The 19,374-nt window shown below is 36.5% G+C and overlaps 1 protein-coding gene across 1 annotated transcript in view; it reads left to right on the top strand.

Moving 5' to 3' along the window:
- The window catches only part of KIDINS220 (kinase D interacting substrate 220), a 99,150-nt gene extending 82,739 nt beyond the window's left edge, over positions 1–16,411 (top strand). Inside the window, 6 exon segments of the mRNA XM_035728745.1 lie at positions 1,493–1,528; positions 3,074–3,106; positions 7,318–7,449; positions 9,299–9,397; positions 10,415–10,651; positions 13,435–16,411. Of these exon segments, the coding sequence (XP_035584638.1) occupies positions 1,493–1,528; positions 3,074–3,106; positions 7,318–7,449; positions 9,299–9,397; positions 10,415–10,651; positions 13,435–14,697 (1,800 nt within the window). The 3' untranslated portion in view covers positions 14,698–16,411.
- Positions 16,412–19,374: the final 2,963 nt, after the last annotated feature.

Raw genomic sequence — 19,374 nt, 5'->3', positions numbered from 1 at the left:
CCTGGTGGTTAGCACTTTGCCTTGGACAAATTACTTAACCTCTTGGATACCCAACCTCATCTGGAAAAAGCAGACCTACCATATAGGTCTGATGTAAGGATTACTCAGCCTTAGGACACTTTAAGGACTTAATTATTATTATTACTACACCAAAGGCCAAATTTCATGGAGCTTTAAAGACTCAGAAACCAAAACTGTTTCATGTTAAATTACCTCTGTCTCAGTAGTAGGACTAGTGTACAAATACACTAGTCAGTGTAGATTAACTCAGCCTTTTATCTGTTGATGCTTCTCTGGCCCCAAAGGTGTCAATTGGTTTGTTTTCTTAGAATTGAGAAGGATTTCTAGGTTATTTGAATGCTCCAAATACTTTAAAATTTTGACAGCTTTCCAGGGAATTTACTTGGTGCCTGTGCTTTCTTTCAGTCCAGGTCCCAATAGAAGTAGTGGCATCCGAGCATTCTGTGACCATGAAGGGGAGGACCCAGTCGGAGGACTTGTCTCAGGCCAGGGCGCCTCAGTGGCATTTTGTTATGGTCTTTCAGAGTTGCTCTTAGGAGTACGGGAGTCAGTTTTTATTTAAGGTCTGCTGCTCATGGTAGAAACTGTTTTTCACTGAAAAGCAGTCCTTCAAAAGCAGGAATGATGCAGCATCTCTTTCCTTCTTATCCTTTCTTAAATTATTTAGCACTGAGTTCTACAGGTGCCTGTGTGATCACTCACTGGCTCAACAAATTTAATGAGTGTCTACCAGGCACCATCCTAGTAGGATATCACAGTGAACAAAACTGATGAAACTCCTGCCCACATCGAGCTTGGGGGTTCAAAGGCTACCAAGGGAATTATCCGGGCTCCGAAGTCATTCTTTCTCAGGCTTCTGTGCCTCAGGGTTTACTTGATACCTTTAGGCAGCTGTATTTAGATCACTTACATACCACTTTGAAAAGGCATGAAAAATTGGGATGCCTGGGTGGCTCAGTCAGATAAGCGTCTGCCTTCGGCTCAGGTCATGATCTCAGGGTCCTGGGATCGAGTCCCACATCAGGCTCCCTGCTCAGCGGGAAGTCTGCTTCTCCCTCTGCCTGCCGCTCCCCCTGCTTGTGCTCTCTGTTTGGCAAATAAATAAATAAAATCTTTAAAAAAAATTAAAATTAATTAAAAAAAGGCATGAAAAGAATTAGTACCCAGTGTCATTGTGAAGAACTTCAGAAGTGCAAAGACAGTGTTAATGACAGTATCCTTAATTCTAGTGTGCTGTTAGAGATCAATGAAAATTGCTGAATTAATAAAGGTATTAAAAATGAAGGTCTTGGTTTTCATTAAACTGGATCCAATTGGCAGAGTAACTAAGTAAAAAGTAAAAAAAAAAAAAGTAAAGTAAAAAAAGATGGGGCTCAACTGTAGATAATTTTTATTTCCACCACTGGCTTAGAACTTTTAACCTGTTTTCGAACAAATGTATGTCCAAATCAAGCTGTCTCTCATTGTTCAGGAGCAGAATTGGACGAGAAAGTTAAAGATGCCTTGGGTAAGGAATGGGCTTATTTTAGGTTTTGTTTGAGTGTAGGATCCAGACAGGTACTCGCTGCCACCTCTCAGTGGCTTTTCTCAGGGTCATTCACACTTTCTAAAGTATATTAGAAGTACATTTTTATTATTCTGTTTCAGTATGGAAAAGCATTCACTTATTTTTACTTTAATAATATAGTGAAAAATTGTATTCACTTTGAGCTTGAAAGTCTTTGTGCCAGACTTAAACTCAAGAAAACGTTTTTCCCTAAGCAATTAATAAACTGTCACGGAATTGATAGATTTCCACAGAAATATACTGCAGTAATGAGATCACTGAGATACTAGAGTACAGTTAGAAGTTAAAAAAATAAATCACATTCATTGCACTTTTTAGTACTTTTGTTTTTTTTAAATTGCCCTTAAATTGTAGGTTAAGCCTCATCTGTCAACTTTGACCTCATTATTTCTCATGTAATTTGAAGAATAAGTTATATTTTCCAGCTAGGTTAACAATAGCTTTCTTTTGTATTTTGGGTATCTTAAACTAAGCTTGGACTCCTTTTTGATGTTTTTTTCAAGTCTTCACAGATATATAGATAGATACATAATAACTTCCTGAAAATCCTATTTATAAGGCTGGTATGTAAATTAGAAAGAAAGGTTTCCATTAGGTATTGCAGATATTGAGTAGGTCAGAAGGAGAACAGCTGACATTAGGCTAGCAGAGCCCTGTCCTTTATAAAAACAATGTTAGAAATTAACTTTGAATCAATATTGTCAGTCATCTGTAGATTATTTTAACTAAACAATTTTTGCCACCAACCTAATGGGTATAGAAAAATAAGTAACAGCAGTGGCATCTGCTTTGAATGGGAGTTTTTAAAAATCTACATCACTAAAATAATTATGTTAATCATGGTATGCAGATATTTTTCGCCATTACAGCATAAAGCTGTAAGGCTGTTAAGGCCTTTCTTTTCAGATGGTGTTTTAGTGCATCTGTCATGTGCCAAATGCCCAATGGAACAAAACTGGAGTTTGAAAAGTATATTTCTGAGCATTAAGTATAGTGTGGCTAGATAATATTTCATTTTATGAAGTGATCATGTGAATTCCAAGTGCTTAAGTCTTATTATTAAATTGGTTAACTTTAGTTGTAGTGTTTTAAAATCAGAATATTTAAATATTAATGTTACGTTGGTATGTGGTAGGAATACTGACTTTTCAGAGCAAGTTTTATTTACCCAGTTACCTTGTTGAATGTATGGCCTATGAGTCATTTGTTTAATGGGAAATGTACTCTCAATGAATTTTGAGAGTACAATTGTAAAGTTACCAAGCACATGTTAAACTACTGTGTGTGTGTGTGTGTGTGTGTGTGTGTGTGTGTGCGTGTGCGCATGTGAGCGTTCTTTGCTTTGTGCTGCTGCAGAGGTGGTGTGTTCAAAGTTAATGGAAAGTCTGAGGAATGACAAGCGTGCTGCCTATGTTTATTTTATGTACCTGTTTGATGTTTTACTTAAGCTCGTGTCCTTCATTCTGTTTTATTCCTTCTTTAAAGCCGTGTGACTCTGGGTTTAACAAACAGAGACAGGTACAGAAATTTTCAGTGAAATCTTACTCACTTTTCTTATTAGACTATTAGAAGCAGTCTTTGGCACTTTCACGCTGGGCTGTTGATAAATCTGTGCTTATTTCAGTGCCTTGGGTTTATTTTAATAGCTGCTTTCAGCCTTTGCATGGCACTCATTCTGGCTAATCAATTCTAAACTTATTTAATAAATTTACCAAAGTGATAATGTTTCAGAGTGTAGTTTTAATCTACTTACATATAAAACAATACAGTTGTACGTCAAGGTAATTCTAGTCTGTTTTGTTATCTTTGCTTTTTCCTGAAGAAATTCTGATTTGTGTGCAATTTGAAGTTTATACTTAACAGTTTAAACAAACTAACATCTTCTTTATTCAAATATCCACATTAGAAATTTTAAAAAAATAAATTGTGATATTTGCTGAAATGATCTGTTCTAGACTTATAGCAGGTATATTTCAAGTAAGAATGCATGATAAACTTGAAAATATTACCATCCTTTGTATTGTCAAAGTAACATAATTAGTTTCCTATTAATTTACCTGTTGGATTATTAAGTATGCTTTTTCCTTATAACTTTTGTACTCTTTCTCCTTCCTTTGATGAGATTTCCATCCAAAAATCATTATTATGGTTACTAAGATTGATTTGGTTTCAAAATAATTGTATTATATGTGATTACTTTAGCAACGACCTGGCAGATAATTACCATTTCTCCTCCTCAGAGAAGCATATTGTAACATATTTTAACTTATTGATAATTTACTCTTTATCTTGATAAAGCCCTACTTAAATCTAATCTAGAGTCAGACTATAACTTTGATGGAATCACAGGGATCTTATGTTCATGTGTGTGTCTGTCTTATAAAGCTTCTAAAAGTCATTAGGGAATATATATTTTCTACATAATGCCCAATGATAAATTGTGGGTTTTTTTTGAGAAATTTTTAAGATAATTGATAAAGTGCAAGTTTTAAAGACTCATAAAAGTAAAATCATATGGAGCTTTCTCTTTCAAAGGACAAGAGTAGTATCTATCAGCAGGTCTCTATTGCTGAGTTTCCAGATTCCCTGTGGAAATAAGATACTCTAAAAGTTTACATTTCCCCCTAAGCTGGCAGAGTTAATTTGCTCCATGTCTGTTATACTTTTCCTTTTTAAAAGCACAGTCAGAAATAAAGTTTTTTGGGGATTAAGAAAAAAACCTTTTTACTTTAAAATAATTTTAGACTTAAAGAAAAGGTACAAAAATAGTATTCCTTTAATGTTAACATCTTTCATAACTGTAGTATATTGTTTAAGAGCAGAAATTAAAGTGGTACAATTCTGTTGACTAACTGTAGACTTTACTTGAATTTCACCAGTTTTTTCACTAATGTCATTTTTCTGATCCAAGATCTAATTCAGTTGTGTTTGTTGCTAATTATTTCTTAGAGTTCTCTGGTCTGTGACAATTCCTTGGTCCTTCCTTGTCTTTCATGACCTTAATTACCACTTTTAAGAATACGGGTCAGGTGTTTTGCAGATTGTTCCTCTGCTTGGGTTTGTCTTCTGGAGGTTATATATCCTGGTAAGAGACCCATAGGAATGATGCGATGCCCTTCTCAGCGCATCCTATTAGAGGGTCGGTGCTGGGCCGCAGTCTTACCCTGGTAATGCCAACCTTAATCACTTGGTTAAGGTGGCGTCTGCCGGATTTCAACACTGTGAAGTCTTATTTTTTCCTTTGTAATGAATAAATATCTTGGGAAAGATACTTTGACACTCTGCAAATAACCTGTTTCTGCTTATACTTTTGCCCATTAATTTTAGTACACATTGATGTATCTTATGTGCAACCACTATTACTGTAATGTTTTCTTAATGGTAATTCTCTGTTTCTCTCCACATTTATTAATCCAACTCTATAAGGAAAAGCTGTCTTTTATTCCTCAATCATTTATTCAATTATTTATTTTCACTTATTCAGTTATTTCTTTATATCACTATAGACTCATTCTATATAGAATAAGTTATAATCCAGTATGTTAATTATTTATTTTGGTGATCAAACTGTTCATTTGTTATTTTTTGAACCGAGAATATCTAAAGTAGAAATGTATCCAGAGAGAAGAGACTGGTTGAGGAATAAGAATATTTAGAAGACAGTATTAAAGGTCATTTAAAAGATAAATATTATTCAGCAATAAAAAAGAACAAAGTGCTAATACATGCTATCACATGGGTGAACCTTGACATTATTCTAAGTGAAGGAAGCCAGACACAAAAGGTCACATGTTGTATGGCTCCATTTATATAAAATGTCCAAAATAGGCCAATCTAGAGACAGAAAGATTCCTAGTTGACAGGGGCTGGGAATCGATGTTGGTTGGAGGGATGGAAAATGACCGCTAATGGATACAGGCATTTCATTTTAGGGATGTGAAAATGTCATAAAGTGAATCATGGTGATGGTTTTACAACTATGCAAATATACTAAAAACCATTGAATCATACACTTTAAAAGGGAGAATTGTAGGGTATGTGAATTATAACTCAATAAAGCTGTTTAAAAGGAAAGGAAGATAAAACAAGTATGGTTATTAAAAATTCATACAAAGGATTTGAAATTTCCATTGTAGATACTGGGGAATTATGTTTTGAATATTGGCTATACTCATTCAGGCAGAAAATCAAACTATGTGTAGAGATATGAAAACTAAACTATGGAAATACTAGTGTTTTGCTGTTAGTATTTTTGAAGCATTGTACCTCGGACCATATAACATGGCATATTTCAATTTTATATTTAATTAAAAACAAACTATGAGTAAACCTGTTTGGTGCAGGATATTCCAAGTCATTAATTTTAAAACTTTTATGGGCCCGTCTCATACTTGTTAACTTGCTGAGACTCCCTGTCATAGAATTAATACTCCAACTCCCTGTTCAATATGGTCTCATTTCCTAGCTGTATTTATATGTAATATAGATGTATGCTGTGTATATACTATTTGTGTATATATTTACTTATCAGTTCATAAAGACAGTATCATTTATGTTTTCACATTACAAATAAAGTTTAACAACTGGCTACTAGGCCGTTTTGGCTGTGTCATAGTGTACTTTTGTCCTGATAATGGTAGAAGATAGAAAATATAAATTTACACATCCTTGAGGATAGGATAAATATTACTTATTTTAAGATTAGATTGAATGGTAAACAGGGCAGATCATTTGGAACGTTGTCTTTATCTGCTATGCTAGTTCGTTTGTCTTCTCTCCATTATAGAGGTCCACTATAACTATAGGTTATAGTTTCTTTAAACTTTTCAAAAAGGAAAGTAGGAAGTTGTTAAGACCTGATAAGTTAGGGTTCTGGCCCAAATCTACTAACTGGCTATTTATTCTGTGACTTTGAAGCCAAAACTTAACCTCTTTAGACTTCAGTGTCCACGTCTGTAATTGAGGCGATCCATATATAATGGACCACAGGGCAAATACTTCTTTAGTATGTCACCACATTCAGAAAACGTTTTTCTTCTAAATAAATACTAGATTATTTGTTATTGTGATTTTTCTTTTAAATGAGACCAAATTTTAATGGATTGTATTTACTTTTATATGTGTTAAGAAGTAATATTTTATATTTTATATGCTTATTGTATAGATTCTTAAAGGGAAATTTTAAGTTCCTTGGATATAAAATATGATCAAGATCTGAAAACTTTAGCTGTCATATTATTAAGGTAGTATATAGAGACATTTAAAGCTGTTTAGGCATTTAAAAAATTATTTCAAAGATTTTTTTTATTTTTACATTTTGTGTTTTTATAATATAGGCATCAGTAATTTTCCCTCTTTGTTCCTTTTTTTTTTTTTTTTTTAACTCCTCCTTAAGGGCTGCACCCTACTCTTCCGTGGTCAGGCTGCAGACATTTGAGAAGTTAGCCTATGCTTGATTCATGGAATGTTCCATCTTCTTAGAAAAGTGGTTGTGATCAGGCTGTATTTGCTATAATACAAGCTACTCCTTAAAGTAAAACAGTAGCTAAATCTGTTCCCTACTGGCATTTCCCATACTATACACATTTACTGTTTTTAGCTTTAGTTTGAAAATTTGTTATTAATCAGAGTACTTCACAGTGCAACTCTGTGAATGTTTCTCTGTCCTGTGCTGTGTACATCTGGCATTAAAAGCTATTCATATGTGTATTTTTCCATGGCTCATCTAGGGGTCAGGCCCAGCCTCAGGAGCAATGATATCACTGAATTCAATGAATGTGGATGCAGTATGTGAGAAACTGAAACAAATAGAAGGGCTGGACCAGAGTATGCTGCCTCAGTATTGTGCAACCATCAAAAAGGTGATGTACATATTTACCTGCCGACTGGAAGCAGGACTGAGGGTGTGGGAGATGGGGCTCCGTGGACAATGAACACTCTGTTTTTAGCTTCTCAAAGATGGATGCTCTGTTGAAATAGGAAAGCTCCAAATGGAAACATGATTCTTATTATTTTGTATCCTAAAATTGCCCTATTATTTCTTAGTTTATAAATGGATAAAAGAAAATAAAGTAGCTGTATTACAGTGTTATTTTTTAAATGACCTAATATAAGTAGAAATGCCTTGATGAGAAATACAAAGCTCTATGGAGCATCACAGAGTAATAATAACTCATGTCTCCAGTATGCAGCATAGAACATTTGAAGCCTTTTTATGTGTTATTTTCTTTGATTATATTACTTATTTGTGACTTAATAATTATCAGAGTAAACCACACTTCATTTTCCCCAAACTGTTACTTTTGTGTCTTAATAGGACTTATGAGTGTGTCCCATTTGATGAACCTCATAGGTTTGATTAACACATTTGAGGGAGTTTATTTCTTCCTAGGTCCTGTTCTTGCCCTTCTAGTAGCTACCATGAAGTTGGACAGTAATGCCTGGGATTGAGGGAAGGCTTCCCATGTTACGCAAGGCTGCGTCCCTGTTATAGTAGATACTGCCACTAAATATGCTTTTTATGTTTTTTTCTAGCAGAGAACTACAGTAAAGTAAACATTAATAACAAGCCTCTAATGTTTGCATACTTTAAAGAATGGCATCTAAAAAGTTTTGTAAAGAATTATGAGCATGTATAGATATCATTTTACTAATCTCAGTCTACATTTAGGAAATATAAACTGCATTTACGTCAGTTTCCTTACAGCTCTGGCTAGTGCTAATCCCTGTTTGTGAAAGCATCAAGCACTGCCTTTCTGAGGTGCAAACCTGACTCTTCCAGGCAGCTTGGGTAGTGTCAGGAGAGGGTGAGCCCTCCAACTTGAATCTTTGGCAGTTTTGTTTCCATTGTGACAGCATCTTCTTCCCACTCAGCTCTGCCGGCAGCCCTGGCTTCTGAGGCCCATCCTAGCGCCTGATCTCTTAAGTGTGGTGAACTGCCTTGCATTTCTGCAGCAGGACCTCTGTCCCAGGACTGCTCTGTACACTCATGTCTTCAGAATTAACTTGGAGACTGAACATTCCATCAGTTTTAAACAGAAGTATTCCATCATTTTGCCACAGTTAATAAATCCAGGTTGTGTATTTTGTAAAATCAGCAACCCACCTACTATTAATGAAGAAAATTCCATCTGTTCTTTTTTGGCAGAAATTAGAATTACAGAGACCCAGTGGTGACACAGTCATTTTTGGTGAATTTAATAAATTGGGAAATTAGTGGGTGGACATTCTTTGGCTGAAGTTATCTAATATAACTGATAAACAAGCTTGTCAGAGTTTACTTCATTTAGAACTTTTATCTGTGACTGACATACTTACAAGGACGGATGTCTTTGTCCCCTCCCGGGAGCTTCGTTCCTGTTCATATTTTACGAGATTAGAGGAGAAAAACTAACGGTTTTGTTTATTGTTCATGGCAGTGTGTAGGTAGTTTTGGAAATAGTTGGGAGGGTTAGCTCTTGGGTTGGTCCCTGAAGAGTGATTTGTTTTACTTTTGTGCTTAAGACACTTGGAAAAATACGGAGTGGCTGATGTTGTTCAAAGTCAGCATGCTTACAATATTATTACATAGGATAGTAAACTTGTTTAGGTCAGTATTTTCTAGTCAGTAATGACTTTCTTAGTACTAAATATAAATGTACTTTTTAATCACTAATAATTCAGATATCTCCTGTTTTGTTTGTCTCTATACTTGCATTTATTTTTATTCAGGCAAACATAAATGGCCGTGTCTTAGCTCAGTGTAACATTGATGAACTGAAGAAAGAGATGAGTATGAATTTTGGGGACTGGCATCTTTTTAGAAGCACAGTAAGATATTTTATGTTTATAGAATTATGTATAATATTGTATGAGGCAAGTGCTAATCATTACTGGTCCAACTGTTTTTCTGTATTTTTAAAAAACATGTAACAAATACATTTTACACTTAACTATGACCCTTGTCTATTATGTTATGCAGAATATACATAGCAGCACGTGGTAACCTTTTCTTTGGGCATTTCACTTGGAGATTTGGGGAAGAGGTGACCTGCCGATTCTCTGTGCTTTCATTGACGAAGGCTTTCTCTTTGAACTGCGTCTAGTCAGGCTCCCTAAGCCTCTAGGCCTCGACCTTGGTGTCTGTCCTTGTCAGGCCTGCATTGCCCAGTTTTAGCAAGGATCATCATGTTAAGTCAGTTTAGGAACAACTCTCACCCTCACTATCTGATCATCCTTGGTCCGTGATCAAACTCCTCATTCCCCACCAACCCCCCAGATGATATCTGATCACTCTGGCCTGCCTTCAGCGAGAATCCTGTCAAGTTGGTTCAGTCAGAATTCCCCCTTAACCTTGATGTTTCCTCTTAGCAATTTTCTACCCACTGACCCGCACCCCACTGCTTGCTATAAATACCTTCTCGTCCATGCTGCTTTTTGGATTGAGGCCATTTCTATCCTGAGGTCTCTTTTTGCCCATTGCAGTAGTTTCTGATTAGAATCTGCTTTCACCACATTAGCCACTGTGCAGCTCTGGTTCTCTTTGACACACTACAGTTGCGTTCTGTTTTGTTCTCCAGTTAAATTTTAAACTAAAGTAATAATAACATAATGGTCAGATTAGAGTGCAATACGTATATGATGGTGGTTTTGCCATTCTTTCTTTTAGTATAATTGAAATGAAAGATAAGCAGATATGTTTCAAATTCATTAGAAACTCACAAGAAGTCTGCTTTCTCATTTTCATTGTAATAACTATAATGTTTTATTTTAAAAAATAATTTCTAAAGCTTCTAAAATGTGATTGCTCAGTGTGGATATTAATGTTATTTTTTTTCTTCTGTTAAGGTACTAGAAATGAGAAATGCAGAAAACCAAGTGGTCCCTGAAGACCCACGTTTACTTAGTGAGAACAACAGTGGCCCAGTTCCTCATGGTGAATCTGCTCGTCGCTCTTCACACAATGAATTGCCTCATACCGAGCTTTCCAATCAAACTCCCTACACGCTGAACTTTAGCTTTGAAGAACTGAATACACTTGGCCTAGATGAAGGTGCCCCACGTCACAGTAATCTAAGTTGGCAGGTATTTATTAAATGTAATTTTTCATATTACTGAAGAGAAGTAGGGCGATTTTAATTCACTGGGAATATGTTGGTGCATTTATGTAGCCATTCAGAAAATACTTAATGAGTACTTCAGTGGGCAAGACAGAGGGCTCCCTATTCTTAAGGAACTGTATTTTTCTGAAGAGGACAGTGAGTAAAACAAAGAAAAAAGATCTTTTTGGAAATTGGCAAGAACTGTCAAAGCAATAAACTAGGGTAATGGCACAGAGAGGCAGTGGGAACGGGTCTGCTTTGGTTAGGCTGGTTAGCAGAGTTCAGGGTTCACTTGCTATTTTCTTGTTAAATTCATTCATCGGTGGCTAAGATACATCTATTTTGGAAATTTACCATATATTATCCCTTTGAGCAGCATAATCTGGTTGTCAGTACCTATACCCAGTATTCATGGATAGTCATTTTATTTCTGTTATCTGATATTAGATATGGGTGACTTTTTTTTTTTTAAGATTTTATTTATTTATCTGACAGAGAGAGACACAGCGAGAGAGGGAACCCAAGCAGGGGGAGTGGGGGAGGGAGAAGCAGGCTTCCCGCTGAGCAGGGAGCCCGATGCGGGGCTCGATCCCAGGACCGTGGGATCATGACCTGAGCCGAAGGCAGACATTTAACAACTGAGCCACCCAGGCGCCCCTGGGTGACTTTCTTCTTTGGATGTTCTTAGCAGACAGGAGCCTGGGGAGGATCAGGAATAAAGAAGAAAGTGAGAGACACGTGAGAGGGAGTAAGGAGAGAATAAGAAAAATAAACTAGGGAAAAACAGAGTAGGTTGCAGAGAAGAGAGGAGACAAGCCAGGGCGGAAACGCAGTAAGTAGCTGCAGAGAAACTGTGCTGACAGCAGTATTTAGGAAAAGCAGCACCTGGTAGGTCTGCGATTTTTAAGGCAGTTTGGTTTGGCTTGGTACTAAAAACAATTTTTTGTTGTATCTTTTTATATTACCAAGTACCTTTTTCTTTATGTTGGGAAACTATTTGATCATTGGGTACTGACTGAGATAAAAATTCCCTTTTATGAGAAGATAAGCTCACACCTGACCCTTTCGTCCCTGTGTTTCTGCAGCAGTGTTTCCTTTCTTTTCCCTGGGATTCCTTTTAGTGTTACGTAAGAAATCCTCCTCCTCTGCTTTTCCACACTTGGTATTTCCTCCCGTGACCTGGGAACTCCTAGCCTTCCCATCCATGCAGCAGCTCTCCCAACAGTCTTGTAATCTCAGAGTCCCCTTGCACTTTTAAAAATGGTTGAAGACCCCAGAGAGCTTTTGTTTATGTGAGTTGTATCTGTATATTACATTAGAAATAAAAACTGAGAAACTTTAGAAATACTTTATTACTTATTTATTTAAAAATAAACCCCTTATGTGTTAACATGAATAACATTTTTATGAGAAATGGCAATATCTTCCAAAACAAGACAAACTTTAGTGAAAATGGGATTGCTTTGCAAATCTCTTTGATGCCTGGCTCAATAGAAGGCAACCAGACCCACTGCCCCCGTATCTGCTTCTGCATTAAATCTCTTGTGACCTCACACACCTTGGACTTCTGGAAGCCCCACTGGACACACTGGTGGGAATGAGAGTGAGAGGCACTGGTATTGTCCTGTGATGCTCTGATGAGAGTTGTTTAGACCTCCTGGGTCCCCGAAGTGGTGTGTACACACTGCATTTGAGAGCGGAGATGGCGCTGTCTGTACAGTCCGAATCCACTTGCAGGAGACCTTCTCAAGGAGATGGGTCGTTTTCTTCCCGTGGGAGGAAGACTCTTGGCCTTATTTCTGCTTCTTTGCTTCAGCCTTTACTCTTATCCCTTCTTAGACTTCCTTGGTTCTTTTTCTTCCATTTCACTCCTCTTTTTCCTAATCTGTATTCTTTACTCCTCCCTTACCAGCTTTTCTGAGATCTAAAGCGATTCTAATCCTAAAACTTCACATTGGAAATCAAACTTTTAAAAATACTTCATATCCCTGTTTACTGGGACCTGACTGTTGGCCTCATGGCTTCCATTTCTGTTGATTTGAATCCTGTATTTGTCTTTTATATTGCACCCTATACTTTATTCCTTTTAAATTATTATTATTTTTTTTGACACTTAGAGTACATTTTCCCAATTGAAACTTGAGTCGTACAAGTTAGAAAGGCTCTTTTTTTTTTTAAGATATTTAGTGAATAATTCTTTTTTTTCTCTTTAAAAATATATTTTTTTAATTCCAGTTAGTTAACATACAGTGTAATATTAGTTTCAGGTGTACAATATAGTGGCTCAGCACTTCCATACAATAACCAGTGCTCACCAGAGAAAGGTTCTTTTTAACATACACTGAAAACTTGACCGTTTTGTTTTTGAGATATATCTTAACTCTAATCTTCTTTGTCTTTTCTAAGAGGAATTTTTATATTTTATCAACAAAGGTGACTTTTACCTTAAATAAAAGCTAAAAGTTTAAAGTGATAAAAATAGGTGCTAAGATTATTTGTTAATACAACCTTTAATTATACTTTTAAATATTAATAATAAACTAACTTTATTAAAATTTATATAAAGCTTTCTAATAACAGTAAAATTATCCATAAGTTCACAGCTTTCATTAAACTGTCTTATGTAGACTTCTTTTAAAAGAATTTGGTATTTTGAGGACTTTAAAAATTCTGAGTGTACATATATATTTCCTAAGTTGATATTTATTATGCCTTTTTTTTTTTGCTTATTTGAATTTTTAAATTTATTTTTTTCTGTCTTCACAGTCACAAACTCGCAGAACCCCAAGTCTTTCGAGTCTCAATTCCCAGGATTCCAGTATTGAAATTTCAAAGCTTACTGATAAGGTGCAGGCCGAGTATAGAGATGCCTATAGAGAATATATCGCTCAGATGTCTCAGTTAGAAGGGGGTACAGGCTCCACAACAATCAGCGGCAGGTCTTCTCCACATAGCACATACTACATAGGTCAGAGTTCATCAGGGGGCTCTATTCATTCTAATCTAGAACCAGAGAAAGGGAAGGATAGTGAACCAAAGCAAGATGATGGAAGGAAGTCATTTTTAATGAAGAGGGGAGATGTTCTAGATTATTCTTCATCAGGGGTTTCCACTAATGATGCCTCACCCCTGGATCCTATTACTGAAGAAGATGAGAAATCTGATCAGTCAGGTAGTAAGCTTCTCCCAGGCAAGAAGTCCTCAGAAAGGTCAAGCCTCTTCCAGACAGATTTGAAGCTTAAGGGAGGTGGACTGCGCTATCAAAAACTTCCAAGTGATGAGGATGAATCTGGGACAGAAGAATCAGATAATACTCCACTGCTCAAAGATGATAAAGATAAAAAAATTGAAGGCAAAGTAGAGAGGGTATCAAAGTCTCCAGAACACAGTGCTGAGCCAATTAGAACCTTCATTAAAGCAAAAGAATATTTGTCAGATGCCCTCCTTGACAAAAAGGACTCATCCGATTCAGGAGTGAGATCCAGCGAAAGTTCTCCCAATCACTCTCTTCACAATGAAGGGGCTGATGATTCCCAGCTTGAAAAGGCAAATCTCATTGAGCTTGAAGATGATAGCCACAGTGGAAAACGGGGAATACCACATAGCTTGAGTGGCCTGCAAGATCCAATTATAGCTCGGATGTCCATTTGTTCTGAAGACAAGAAAAGCCCTTCCGAATGTAGCTTGATCGCCAGCAGTCCTGAAGAAAACTGGCCAGCGTGTCAAAAAGCCTATAATCTGAATCGAACACCCAGTACTGTGACTCTGAACAACAACAGTGCCCCAGCTAACAGATCCAATCAGAATTTTGATGAAATGGAAGGAATGAGGGAGACTTCCCAAGTCATTCTGAGGCCTGGTTCCAGTTCCAACCCAACTGCTATTCAGAATGAAAACCTAAAAAGCATGACGCATAAGCGAAGCCAACGTTCAAGTTACACAAGGCTCTCCAAGGATTCTTCAGAACTTCACGCAGTGGCCTCTGCTGATAGTGCAGGCTTCGGAGAGGAAAGAGAAAGCATTCTTTAAGAGAAATAAGCAAAAGCAGAATAGTATTATACCCCATGACAGAATTGACCTGAGTTTATAGTGAAACCATCCATGCATGTCATCTTTGTATTTCATTCACAAATAATTAACGAATGGGAAAGTCTTTGGTAAAAAAAAACATACACTCTACAACAGAGGAAAGTATAAGAAAGGGTGGTTGATCAGTCAGCCTCCGCTGTCTTTGTAATTAGAAGCTTAAAAACTCGTTGTTATTGGAACTTTCATTGGCACACAACCCCATAAAATTTTTTGAGACAAGATCTAAGTATAAAGATAGGTCAGAAATATTATTAGATAGAAAGGGCGTGATTTGCCAAAGAAAATGGAAAGCTAGACACCCCTTTTGTACAACATTCATTCATCAGATATTCAAAGGAAGACATGGTGTTAGACGAACCAGAAGCAAATTTTGCTCTTAGAGGGTAGAAGATAAGAATTTGTAGGTTATGGAGTAGCCCAGAGACTAAATGCTCTATAAATTGAGAACCAGTGTTGTATATAATAGACATATTGTTTAACAAGGGCTTTAAAAATTGATAAGAAGATGAATGAACAGTGCTCAAAATAGAGCCCCAGTGACAAGACCTTTTTGAGCTGCTAGGAGAGTGGCCTGTGGGCTTGCCTCCAAATCCCAGACCTGGCTATAAGCACCATCCACCAGCTTGAGAACCCATGCTGGTCTCTCCTGTGACTCTTAAATGGTGTGCCCAACTTTTCTTAGCCTAGCAATGAGAGGGAAAAACGTGAATTCTTTCTCTGGAGAATCAGGGAGACATGGGTAATAATAGGCTCTAATAAATATTCATGGACCAAGAGAGTAAGGAAATAATTACATCAGAAAGGTCAGTGTCATTTGACAGATGACAAGGAAATATTTAATTAGGTAAAACTAAATTATTGTCTTCTATGCCAGAGTAGAGTATGTCTATCTACTTCATCTATTCCAAAACTGGCATGCTAACCCCAGGGGAGGACCATAAGAAAGGATATACTTCTTTAAAATATTTTAAAATGTGACAAAGCAAGGGTAAAAAGCAGATAAAACTGGTGAGACTTTCCATTTATTGTTAGCAGGGTTAAGAGAATGATCACATATAAGTATTGTATGGACTAGAAGTGGACCCTGTCATCATGCATTGAATTTTTTTGTTGTTTTAACTTAGCCTATTTATGTAGAATTAATTTTGGCAGTATATCCTCAGTCACAGATAAGACCGTAGATGGTGAGATCGTAGAATGTGCAATTACCCAAATTTAGTGTTACATTTGTGATGGTTTTCACTTAATAGATTTTTATTAATACACTGAATAAATTATTTAGTTGACCAGTCATTGCACTAAATAGTTGCTGTTTGGGTTTCATTGCCTTGATGTTTGAGAATAATCTAACATTTCCTTAAAGTGTTTATTTCGCATGACTTTAACAAATGGTTTTAACCAATTAAAAAAAGGCAGGATGTTATTGACATTATATATTGAAATGTTAACATTTTAGTATTTATAGTGCTTTAGTTCACAATGTTGTATAATTAGTAATTATTTCAGAGGCGATATTTTGTTCTTTTTCCGGTGAGTAGATGCAGCTTGATAGCTTGTTAAGATTGTCGTACATTCTTTATGCTGTTTGTGAAGTTAATACTAGAGTATTAAGTGTACAAATAGATTTAGAAAACAATAAAAAAATTGCATGTTATTCTGACTCATGAATTTTTATTCACTACAGTGATGATGATTCACATTTTGATTACAAATAAAAGAGTACTGTGTGTGTGTGTTTTGTCGTATGTGTGTACAGTTTGTGAAAGATGTTCAGGTTCACGGGGCAGATGTGTGCTGAGCTGCCCCATAGTCCTTTGGAGAGAGCATGGCTCCTAGGTCCCCGCACCTGGATGGTGCTGTGGCATCAGTGCCCAGCAGCACAACGCTCCACTGTGCATTTCTGTAGCTACAAGAAGTAGCTCATTCAGATCCTGGGAGGATATCGACTTAATTGTTATATGAGCATTGTGGAAAAGTTTTCTTCTCATACTGTTACAAGAAATTGACAAGCCAGATGGCTTTTTGAGTCATACCATCATTACTTTGAAGCTTTGTGTCTATGTGTGCGTGTATGTGTGTCTATTTATACTATATAGCTCAGTCTGATCCTCACGTATACAAAACTCTGCTTTAAGCTGGGTGGAAAATGATAGAAAAGAAAATTGGTGCTTTAATCTTGCTAGTCCCTTCGATTCTGTGTCACTTAGAGTCTTACCATATTTTATAAATCATTCTGCCTTCACCATAAGCCACAGATAGTTCTGTTCACATAGCAGAACATTAAGCCCAGTCATTCACCTTGGACATGTGGAGTGGTGCATAGGAGTATAGCCCTCCTGTGGGGGAAACTGGAAATGGAAGGAAGCTATTGACATCTCTCAATTGATATAATTTTCACAGTGCTGAACGTGTAAGGTCAGCTCTCAAATTCTGGGAAATTTAAGCATTCGTAACTGAACCAACATTTCCAAAATTGACGGGAAAATCTGTTTTTGTGTGATATTTTATTTATGTGAGTTTTAGATAGCAGTCAATAATTTTAATTGCCTAGCCAAATAATTTTAGAAATTTATTTGCTAAAATTCTCAACTTGAGAACTCTTTAAAGATCATTTGCATGTTGTAGTGCTACAGGAAAATACATTTGTAATCATGATTTTTTTTTCTTACAAATACTAACCATTAGAAAATACTGTTTGATGAAATTAAATTCTTTATTCTTCTGACTAAAATACTAAAAAGGTTTTAAGACTAGATAATTTTTGGTTATACCAGGAATTCTCAGCCTATTTAGAAGTATCCCAGAGTTTAAAAATCCCTGAATTCCTGGCTCACTCTTGAGTAAATCAACACAACTACCCGGAAAAGAGGGAACTAGAGGTCACTGTCCCCTTCACTTTGTGGGTGAGTGACACTGAGGGAAAAGGAGGGAAAAGGGAAGGTGCGATAAAATTAATTTTGGCAAACACTTGAGACTGAACGTCTAGGCTCCCTTATTCCCTACCTGCCCTTTTAGACTTACGCTGACACTTGGCAGAAGGGAAGAAGCAGGCGGGGAAACTTTCTTGCTTGGGGGTACAGGTGAGGGCTGGCTAGCCTGGGGTGGGCTATTTGAAATGATTTTTTTTAATTTTTAATTAATTTTTAATTTTTAATTTCCTGGTGGTGGTGCCCCTTACCCTTCCCTACCCCATCATTTCAAGCCTAGGCCATAATTATGAAAATTAATTGAAAAATAGAAATTTATATGTAACAGTGAGCCTGCACTGGATGGTCTTTTAATGGTTCAGCACTTCAGAAAGGTTGAGAATCCTTGGTTGAGACTGATTAACTAGAAAGAGAAATTAAAATCTTACGTAATTTTAAACCCTTTCATGTCTAGGAAGAAAATGCGGCCCTTGAAATAGATACATCTTCAGAGGATCCAATTTAAACTAAGGTACGTAAAAAATTAGTTTTCAAATTCAACTAGTTTTAAGCCAGTTTTTAGACACAATTCTCACCAATTAGAGTATATTCTTACTGCTTTAAGAAACAGAGTTAGGTAAGAAACATCTAAAACCATCACTAGAAACAAACTACTGTCCCCTACACAGCCAAAACTTTGTAAGTAAAATTACTAGTAAAGCACAGTCTTGGTTTACACCGTCCTGAGTCCGCTGTGCCCAGGTCCCTGTGGTGGCTGAAAGGTTTCATTAACTCAGCCTTACTCGGACTCAGAGCAGAGAACTTCTTGAATGGGGCTTGGGTGGCTTGTATGATTAGCTCCACCCTGAATTTCCCATTACAGTGAGGCATCGAGAAAATAAAGAATTTATAAGAACATAAAAGGGTCCTGCAGAAGGAAGAGCAATTATTTCCAGACTCTCAGTAGTATGACTCTTGAAAAAGTCAATGAAAATGTCAATGATTTGATCTCACTGAAGACCAAAGTTGGCAGAAATGTGAATTACACAATCTGTGTGATAAAGGCGGTGTGATTGTTTTCGAGCACACAGTATTCTGAATGTGCCTATGGAGTGTAATCAGCAGTCATTTGTTTACAGAGAACACACTTAAGTCCTGAATTTTCTGAGTCTGAATATGGTTTTTGTAGTGCTACTTACATCAGTGATAGACATCAGGAGCCCTTTCTTAGTTTTGCCAAGATTTAACAAAATGTGAAATAATATATGAAACCAAATTATTAAAATTTGAATAAATGACCTTTTACTATTAAAACAAATATAGAATTACATGCTCCATATTATTCAAATTAAGCTGTTTGAAATAACAAAGATTGTCTTGATTACCCACCATCATTTTCTAATTCTAACATATATTTTATACTTATTTACCTTGTTTTCTTTCAAGGCAACAAGGGCTCTAGATCTTAGTACCTTGCCCGTAGACCATTTCTCGTGACAATTCGGTTAGCTTCTCACGGTCGGCTTCCTCACCAAACCTAAGGGGGTCAAGAAGATACTACCTACCACTCAGTAATCCTGCTACCCAGTCGCTGGAGAAGAGAGATTTGTTCACCTCTACCAGTTTTCTTTCCTAGTAGTTGTAAAATTTGAATTAGTTTTAATGAAGTTTTCTGTTTATGAAATTCTAGATAAAAGCCCAAATGTATAGC

Source organism: Zalophus californianus, chromosome 8 (assembly GCF_009762305.2).
Source record: "Zalophus californianus isolate mZalCal1 chromosome 8, mZalCal1.pri.v2, whole genome shotgun sequence".
NCBI lineage: Eukaryota > Metazoa > Chordata > Mammalia > Carnivora > Otariidae > Zalophus > Zalophus californianus.
This window is presented reverse-complemented; position numbering and strand designations above follow the sequence as displayed.